The 10,342-nt window shown below is 40.8% G+C and overlaps 1 protein-coding gene across 2 annotated transcripts in view; it reads right to left on the reverse strand.

Moving 5' to 3' along the window:
* Positions 1-10,342, reverse strand: part of pcsk6 (proprotein convertase subtilisin/kexin type 6) — a 59,333-nt gene extending 48,991 nt beyond the window's left edge. Inside the window, exons 1-3 of one of the 2 annotated variants that reach the window (XM_084060742.1) lie at positions 9,929-10,342; positions 7,117-7,221; positions 1,465-1,575 (exon numbers count right to left, since the gene is read on the reverse strand). In XM_084060742.1, coding sequence (XP_083916868.1) covers positions 1,465-1,575; positions 7,117-7,221; positions 9,929-10,093 — 381 coding nt within the window. In that variant the 5' untranslated portion in view covers positions 10,094-10,342. The remainder of the gene's footprint in view (positions 1-1,464; positions 1,576-7,116; positions 7,222-9,928) is intronic. The other variant, XM_084060743.1, reaches the window with a different exon arrangement.

Genomic DNA, 10,342 nt, shown 5'->3' on the forward strand with positions numbered 1-10,342 from the left:
TTTGATTTCAAAGTCAGAGTTGTGTATTTTTCCCTAGCAGTGTTAATTTTGACAGCAAGTTTTGATTTAGTTTAGTCATAGTCTTTTGAATAAAATGTCATTTCGTTTTAGTCATATTTTAATCATTTGAAAAGTTTTAGTTTTAGTCTAGTTTTAGTCAACTAAATGTACAGTTGATTTTGTCAACACAAATGTATTTTGGTAGGCCTTGATGGCGTAGTAATGGCTGATTTTGCACATGGTTCCATGCTGAAAATAATAAATAGTTAACATACAACAGTATGCTGACTTCAAATCTATTATCACATGAAATGCTGTGACATCTCTAACCTTCCTTCGAAACCTCAACAGCCTGAAAACTGATTTGTTTTTATTATAATTTCAAAAGATCATCAATTTGATGATGGCGAACTCTACTGAGAATGTAAATAGACACGGTTCAGTGACTGACTGTGTGTGATAAACGGATCCTTCTTTTTTAATGCACCAGTGAACCTTTGTTTTGGTCTATTACCTTTGGTAACACTTAAATTTCCCCTGGGCATTAATAAAGTGAAATCTAATCTAATTTAAATAAATTAAGTGAAATCTAATCTAATCTAAATTACTTGAACACCTAGCAAATAGTCTTCTTTCTGTTCCTAAAATAGATTAGTTAAAACATTTTTTTTAAATCCATGTCCTAGAGGCATGCCGTTCCAATAGTTTACTGTCTGTGGAAATGGAAAAACAACTAAACCGTATAGTGTCTACACACATCCTTCAGAAGGAAATAAAACATTCTAAGTTCTGAATTCCTGCCAATTCCTTCAAAGTGCCACATTTAGTGGTTCGTAAACAGTAAACACTTGTAGGTGTTAAGCAATTTAATGGGTTACATTTCTCAAAACCCTCGCTACAGAGTTATCACCAGTAGCAAAAGGGTTGGAATTAGAAGATGGGTCAGTTTTCAGGACTCATACCCACCCATCATGCATTGTGCCAACACCCAGAGCTGTGTGAGTGTCCTTACCTAATAATAACCATCTTTAATGTCTTTTCAACCGTAATAACTTAATATCATAATAACGTAATAATGTTTTACTTACTTAACACCTAAATATATACAACCATTTCTGTACAAAATGTATTTCTCCTTCTGGGAATCAAACCAGATCATTGCTATTCCAAACCATTGACTGTTTCTACAGTAGCTGGAGCCACAGACCCTCTGGCTCTGGCTGTTCACAGATGCATTATGAGTATGGTCCTGCAAATGGATCCATTCTAAATATGTTATGGTACATTTATTTCAACTTCCTTCAGTTTGTTGGAGCCATGTTGTCTCCAATTAAGAGTTTAATAACATTTTGCTATTAACATTGCACTACTTGAGGCATGTTGTCGTTTTTAATCAAATGGGGTCATCCCACAATGGACATGAGACAAGATATGGGATTTCATGAGAGATTAGACTATACTTACAATGTACCACATATTGGACCATTTTGGGTCATTGAAGTGAATAAAGTTGGGGTCACTTCTGGTGAGTCTCTTCACTCTCTGCTTTACTACTTGCTGTTGGGCCCAGTCCACCTAAGAGAGAAATGATTACTATGAGAAGACTTCTTTTACTGACTAGAATAATCTAATAAATACAAGAGTCTAATAATAATGATGTGCCCTCCTGGTCCAATCTTTAGCTCTCAATAGTAAGTTACTACTGTCTAAATAATTTGTAATTGTTGTGAAGACAAGACAAGCAGTAACACTGCTCGTTTCTGTCATTATTATCTTCTGCATGCATTAAAGCTGTTTGAAAAGTTCTTTGAAAACAATGTTTGTTCTTTTAAATGGAATGAGGGGACCTCTCTATAAGTGACCAATATGAGTAGACTGGAGAATACTTTTCTGTGCTCACACTGTAACAGTGCAATCTGAGACTGTGGGTACTGATGCCTTTGATTTAAACATTAACAGTTTCATTTCTACTTACCTTCACTTAGATTCCCAGCCACGCAGTGATGTCTTTATGCTTCCTCAAGCATATGGCTTTCTGCCTAAAAGTAATTTATACTGTTGTACACTTTTACAGCTCCAGTTTCCAGATCGGGAAATTAACCACAACTACAGGGCACATTCTTTAAAAGACATCGACTTTGCTTTTCCATTATCTCTGCCGGGCTGAAAGTGTATGTGTCTGTGTGTGTGTGTGTGTGTGTGTGTGTGTGTGTGTGTGTGTGTGTGTGTGTGTGTGTGTGTGTGTGTGTGTGTGTGTGTGTGTGTGTGTGTGTGTGTGTGTGTGTGTGTGTGTGTGTGTCCTCGGCCAATCTTGCAAACTACTACACTGATCAGCATCAAATTTCTTGTGCATTCATTTGGAATTCAATCCACAAATATCTTTCAAATCGGGTTCATGCTACCGCTATAACAACCCATTGCACCTTTCGGTCTTGAACCATAGGTCATAGACTAAAGGATGTTCCGGTAACACTTGCTATTAGTCCGGGAGTCATGGGGCTTAACGTGGTTTCGTCGGTAAAAGTTTTTTTCTCAACTGATTCTTGCTGCTGGGGGTCCCCTCTTAAGGATTCAAGAGGGTGCCCGGTGAAATCCCTTGGGCATTTTTTATTATTAACCCCTTAATGCCCAAAACACAAAAAAATCACCCAAAATAGACTTCTATGGTATTTCATGCAAAATACTTGATGTAATTGCTTAAAATTTGCTTTCTACAGTGTGTATCCATGTAAGTGGATGTTTACAGTGCATTAGATTTAATATTTGTAAACTTTTAAATATTAACCCCTTCATTCCCAGAACAACTTAATCTTTAAACTGTGATATTGTGAAATAGAACATGTACAGAAATCAAATCAAATGCATCAGATCTGCTTTCTACTAAGTCTAATAGTGGAACTGGTCATGTTTCCTTTTGGATGAATGCATATTAACCCTTTGAGGCCAACCATCTTTGAGTCATTAACCCTTAAATGCCCAAAACAAAAAAACGTTTTTTATGGCATTTTATGCAAAAATATTGATTTAGCGCATAACATTTGATTTCTACAGAGTTTATCAATGAACGTGGATGTGTAAAATTTTGTTTTTTGATTTCACATTAGAAAATGTCATAGATATTAACTCCTTCACACCCGAAGCACCAAAATCCATTAAAAATGTTGATTTATGACATGTTATGCACAGTAAATCAATTCAAATGCTTCAAATTAGCTGTATAAGAAATTAATAATGTTTATGTGGAAGTGGTCATATACAGCATATCCCATGTTAAGGTCCAATGATACCAACTAACCACATTTTCCTGAGACACCAGAATCAGAGACGGAGACAAGAACCAAGTTTAAAGGAATTTATAAAAGAAAAAGGAAAGAATCCTATCTAAAACTGTCTTGAGTATCCTACAACATAACAGTGACAGGACAATGTGCATGGCAAACCATGTACTCTGCAGCTGCATTTTTTGGAATTGCATGGGTTGTCAGTTTTGCAGCCACATTTAATCATTTGCAAAATGTAGTCTGGGGCAGGTTTGCAACCTTCAGGTAGAGTGGTTGGGCTCAGTGACCTGTTAGTTATGTCTTTTTCCCATCCAAATTTCACTGGGTCGCATGCTGGTGGAAGATGCCCGTCAACGGACGCTGCTTGCAGCCTGCGGGCCCGACCAGGAGCGGAGGGACCACGTGCGGAGAGGCCTCGGTGGCCTGTCCTCCGCACTCCTCCGCGGCCAACCCCGGCCTAGCAAGACCGAGACGCACCGTCTGACCAAGTTGCCCTGCCACGGACCGCATGAGGGCCCCCGCTGTCGGCCTCGCCTCAAGCCCCATCACGGGGCTCGGCGAGGAGATCCGTATGCGGCGGGGGCGCAAAGGTCCTGTCTATCCCTATCCCGTTTGATAGGCCGTGTGTTCTTTGTGGCGTACCTATCGTCGGTGTCCTTTCACTGGTTCTGCTTTTTGCGTCCAGACACCATGATTTGACGGTAAAGTACAAATGCAGTAAATGATACCTGGGAGAGCTCTAACCCGTGTGCGGTGCGGTGCCACTTTGCCCGGTGCAAACCGGTTATCGTGGACCAGTGCCGGGCGTTGGTTAACTTTTCCTGTGGGCTCTGTTCGTTCAGGGCCCTCTCACGTGCCGGCCGGACCAATCACATGCTAAGCAGACACAAAGAACTGAACATGCCAAGCGAGAACCCGGGATGTGGGAGACAGCAGGTTCGGGGGCGTAAGCAAGGGCTGAAATGTCCTGACACGATTCCGTCACAGCCCGCGTTGATGAAACAGGCGCTTCGACGTCTTGTAGAAGACACGGGTATTGATGGGGTCAGACTGGGGGAAGACTCCGACCTCTTTTTGAAGATTGAAGAGTGTTCGGTGCGATCCATTGAAGCCAAAGCTAACTGGCTAATTAGTAGCCTGGGGTCTCCACCGAAACAGTTGCGTCGCCAGAGAGAGATAAGTGGAGAAGTGCCTGGCAGAAGGGGCAGTCGCCTGCAAAGGTTTCACCGCCGGGTGTTTCTGAGGCGGCTGTACCACTTTGATAGGAAGCGGTTAGCCAAAACTGTCCTAGACGGGGACAATGTTATCGGGTGTCCGATACCCATGCATGGAATACATCGTTTCTACCAAAATTCTTGGGGGCTAGAGCGACCGTTTCTTGGACTGGGCCATTTCCGTTCCTTCGGTGGGGCTGACAATACTGTCCTCGGCGATTTGATCTCGGGTGAAGAGGTTCACTCTTGTCTCCAGCGCATGCAGAACGGCAAAGCGGCCGGTCCCGACGGTATCACTCGTTCTGAGTTGCTACTATGGGACCCTGACGGCTCGCAACTCGCGCACATCTACTCGTCGTGGTTGGTCACTGGCTATGTCCCCCAGTGCCTGAAGCGGTGCCGTACGACGCTTATCCCTAAAAGTGATGACCCAAGGCTATCCGGGTCAGAGTGAGGGAGTGGTTCCGCTTGCATCAATCGTCTAGCAACGGGATCCTCTACTCAAGCAATTCCGATGCCGGCATCGGCCTCTTGCAGCTCCGCTCGGTTGTCTCTGCAGCCCAGGCCCGCCGAGCCTTCCGACTTCGCGCGGTTATTGGGGCGGATAAGTTGAGGCAGTGGTGGCTTAGGGCTGGGGGAATATATATATATATATATATTTTTTTTTTTAAATGTTTTTTTCTTTTCTTTTTCCCCCCCAGGGGAATATGTTCTGTAGATATTTTTGTGCAGGATGCTCAAGATGGAAGGCCTGAAAGGGTTAATGTGCATTCATCCAAAAGGAAACAAGTTCCACTATTGTAGAAAGCAGATCTAATGCATTTGATTTGATTTGATTTGATTTCTGTGCATGTACAATATCACAGTTTAAAGATTATGTTGTTCTGGGCAGGAAGGGGTTAATATTAAAAAATGCATAAATATTAAATCTGATGCACTGTACACATCCACTTACATGGATACACACTGTAGAAACCAAATTTAAGCATTTAGATCAAGTATTTTGCATGAAATACCATAGAAGTCTATTTTGGGTGATTTTTTTGTGTTTTGGGGATTAAGGGGTTAATAATAATAAATGCCCAAGGGATTTCACTGGGCACCCTCTTGAATCCTTAAGAGGGGACCCCCAGCAGCAAGAATCAGTTGAGAAAAAAACTTTTACCGACGAAACCACGTTCAGACAAAAATCACCCTTTGACTCCCGGACTATATGCCTACCATGTCTATAATGCATTATAAACATACTTGTAAGGCATTATAATCTGCTTATAACACTGTATAGTAACGTGTTATCATTATGCTTACAACGCATGAGTATTATGAGTATTATGAGTATTTATTATTTATCATTAACAATCAGCAACCTTTATCATGGCCTTTTCCACCATTGCCCTGTGATTTATCATTTCATAATCGTGCACAATGCCAAAAGATTGTCATCACGTACACATCACAGACACAACGATGAAGGGAGGTACAGTAGGGGCCGTGCCGAGATTTGTGTTCCACTTAGCGGTGAGCTCTTTCTCATTTATTAATTCATTTTTTTTTTGCCCAGCTGCCTCAGAGGATGTAAAAACAATTGCCTATATCTAACCATGAAAGTTTTTTGTTAATTCATTAAACTTTTGTGTTTAGTGATAGTGACCATTTATTGGCTGGTGAAGTAAAAGTGAAAGTGAAACTCATGAAGAGTCTGGTTGTAGTTGAAAATATATTAATGTACAAAAACAAATTCCATCAACATTGTTCTTGTGATGTAATTTTGCTCTTATTGGCAAAGCTTATTTACAGCTCACTATTTCCATTTGGCAAACTGATAGGCCATCACCACATTAGGACATGCACACAAACAATCAGTGTGCGTCTACACCACTCAACACCCAGACATACAATATATCTGTATTATACTAGATATCTGTACTATCTAAAATGAAATATATTTCTGCGGCTGCGGCTGCGTACAGCAACTCAGTCAATGTCTGACACTAGTAAAATGGGTTTGTTTGACACTGGGACCCCTACTCTACATTCAAACCCATGATCTGAGCGTCCTCTGCCTACACACAAACCTTGGCTTTGAGTTTTATTACCCCCAAGATTCCAACTGTCTAGGGGAGATAATCCCAGCCTTAAAGCCAGAGAAGGAGCCCTGAGAACAGACAGTGCCTGCCTGCAGTCCAGGAGAGACAACCACTGTCTCAAATGTTAAGTGGAAAGGTGGAACATATTGACTATTACAATGCTACAATCTGCTCTTTCTGAAAAAGATATCTGCACAAGTTCAAACCAAAGAGAAGGATTTTCTGAAGCTTATTCCACTCATTCCTAATCCAACCTTCCTCCCCTTAAAGGACCAAACAGGTGGACTGGCATTTTGTATGTGTGTGTGTGTGTGTGTGTGTGTGTGTGTGTGTGTGTGTGTGTGTGTGTGTGCGCGTGCGTGCGTGCGTGCGTGCGTGCGTGCGTGCGTGCGTGCGTGCGTGCGTGCGTGCGTGCGTGTAGTACTCATGTGTGTGTGTAGTACTCAGCTTGTGTCAAATGTAAAATGGGGGGCTCCAAGAAAAATGGTTGGGAACCGCTGGACTAGGCTTTAGTATCTCATATGTGGGTCTCACCTTGGGGTCCATATGGATGAAGCTGTGAACTCCTCTAAAGGAGAAAGCTGCTCGCCGCACCACTCTGCTGTGGTGGAAATGATAATGGTCCTCCAGGCTTCCTATCTGACCAGATACCAGGTACAAACATCAATATGAGACACATGCATGATAATATTTGTTCCATTTAAAGTTGTTAACTTGTTGTTTTCTTGGTACTGTCATTTACTTACATGTTTGCCCATAGAATACATTTCAGCATATATATATATATATATATATATATATATATATATATATATATATATATATATATATATATATACATATAGGCTACAGTGACTAGTTCAGAGAATGTGCAACACAATAGTCTTCTTAATGCATCTACGTATAAAGCACTTAACAGGATGTCCAGTTGTTGGACTACTGTACAAGATCAATGATCCCTGAAAGTTCCCCATCATCTGAATACTCATTTTTAGTTATGGGCTTTCAAGAGGGTAAGCAATTTAATCTTTAGTGCAAAAGCAATTTTCCAAATCAAAGAATGTGAAGAAACCTGATAAATAGGCCTATGCACATTTTCTTCCCCCTTGACGTTGCACCAAAAATGCAGGCATCCCAGGCTAGCACATGTGCTCATCTGGCATGCAGCAGTATGTATTATTCTTCAAACTACAGTGGGACCTCTGACTCAAACCAGTCCTCTCCTTTGCTTCCCTGGTTCCCTCATTCCCTTTCCTATTCTCTTCTCTGCCCTCTCGGCCCCAGCTGTTTCCTATACACACACTCAACATTTCTGAACGATGTTGTTTAAATAACGGTATCCAATATCGAAAAAGAAAGGCCAGATGTTGGGTTTTGCTGCAGTATGGCCTATGTTGTGTAACCTACTCCCAGGCATTGCATGAACCACATACACTCACTGCCTGGCTGATGGGTCAGAGGAAGGTATGGCTATGCTTGCCTGCAGCGTTGCCAGATTTAGAGAGAGAAATAAGCAACCCGGTCTATGAAAACAAGCCCAAAAGAAGCGAGCCCTTTGCCCTTTAAACTAAATACATTGGCTATTTGAAAATAGGCGATCTACAAGCTCACTGCGACGCGTTGTGAGTTTTGTGAGCTTGTAGATATGCTATTTTTTTTTAAATCTTGAAGAAATTTTGGGGAAGAAATTGAATATTATTTCATATTTTTTTATATTTTAACAACACAATTGTTGAATGGGTGGGTCCCTGGTATAAAATATTTTCAGTTGGGGGGGGGGGGGGGGTCCTTGAATTGAAAATGTTTGAGAAACACTGGTTTAAACAACATTAGGAAACGAGCTCAAATAAGCAACTACACTTTAGAAACAAGCCCCAAAAAAACGCAACCCGCAACTACCAATATTTACAAGCAACTTTACAGAAAAACAACCCCAAAGTCACTTATAAGCGACATGGCAACACTGCTTGCCTGTCTGCTGAACTAGGATTGCACTCCATTCAGTAGCCTTTACTATGGCTTAATTGGATAGCCGTGGGTGACAATTAGCCTATGTTGTAGGATATGAAATTAAATTGGTTATCTCAAGGAGACAAGGTATTAGCCTATACTGGGAGCCTAAATCATTTTGGACTGGGCAAATTCGTAGATTTTATTTCCATGACTTTATCAACACTGTCCTAATTAGAAAACCTGACTGTCAAAAATGTTCCCTGTCCAAAATCTATTTTGAAATCTATGATTATTACCCTACGGTGGTCGGTGGAAGTGGAACCGCAATTTATAACTTTGTGAGAATAGACTTTTCAAATTGCACTTAAAAAATAGCCTATCATTTCCAATTAGCCTATAGACTAATTTCGAACATAGCCTACTTACATATACTTGCCTGGCTAAAGTCTCTCAAGTTGGTCATATTATCCTACAGTCGGATACAGGATAGGTGGGCACTAGGGACATCTGGGCACCTCGATGTAAAATTGGCTATTTTGTCAAAAATGTTTTAAAAAATAATAATATTAGAAATATGGTGTTAAGTAATAAGACCCCTTAACAGACGACGTCATACTGGCTGCGTGCAGCCAGTATGCGCGCAACGAAACCCATTATATCAGGTCTCGTTAGGACGCGTCTCACTAGCCAACACACACAAGAGGGGGTTGGGGTGTGCTGAAACCAGTGCACCCCGAAACAGGTTGGGAATTGATTGCGTGAAACAATCACCTGTGCGTCCAGGCTCAATGTTAGTAAACAAATAATTGGTCTATACATGATGTGAACATGCACGGTACATAATAATCATTATCAGACTTAATTCTATCCTTCAACTTCTTGTTTATGCCCCAAAATGACTGAATATACAGGTTTTGTAGCAATTTGTAGCAATTGTAGAAATATTAGACCCTAATTGACGAATGTGTAAGCATGTTCTAATCATGTATACTTTACTTTACTTAAGACCATTTTTCAAATATTTTATTCTTTAACATTTTGGGCAAAATATCCAATTTTACATCGAGGTGCCCAGATGTCACAAGTGCCCACCTATCAATATTCACAAAAAGTGACCAACATTTTACATATGTAGGGGGAACTTACCCTAATGTTAAACAGAAATACACTTATGGGATACCAAGAACCAGTACCTGTCCCAAGTTATTATATCCATATTTAAACAGAAATGCACTTAATTGGATAAGAACCATTACCTGTACCAAGTTATTAGCCTATATCCATATTTAATAAATGCACTTAATGGGATATAAGAACCATTACCTGTCCCAAGTTATTATATCCATATTTAATAAATACACTTAATGAGATAGATACCATTAAGAACCATTACCTGTCCGAAGTTATTATATCCATATTTAGCGGCCAGTCTGTCCGCTTCTCCGTGACCCCCAGTGATCCGCACTGCCCAGTGGTTGGTATAGACACCCCGAGAGGGCAGTGACTGACAGCTCTCTATGGCCGATAACATTAACACATGGACCAAAAATAAGCGCATTTTGATTGTTTTTAAAGTTGTCGGAAAAGTGTTGAATTTAAAATCTCAATTAGCCTAAGTCAGTAATATTCCAGCCAACACTTCACGGGATAATGCTGTTTGTTTTGTCCCATCGTTTTGTCTGATCGCCACCAGTAAAATCCTCTGTCTAGCTGAATGTATGCGATTCATTTCATAAAAAGTTGGAAAACATGTTCCATCATCATTCCGCCGAGGTGTTCAGTTCTTCTGCGTTATGTAGCGACCATG

Source organism: Gymnoscopelus microlampas (assembly GCF_963454915.1).
Source record: "Gymnoscopelus microlampas genome assembly, chromosome: 1".
NCBI classification, from domain to species: domain Eukaryota; kingdom Metazoa; phylum Chordata; class Actinopteri; order Myctophiformes; family Myctophidae; genus Gymnoscopelus; species Gymnoscopelus microlampas.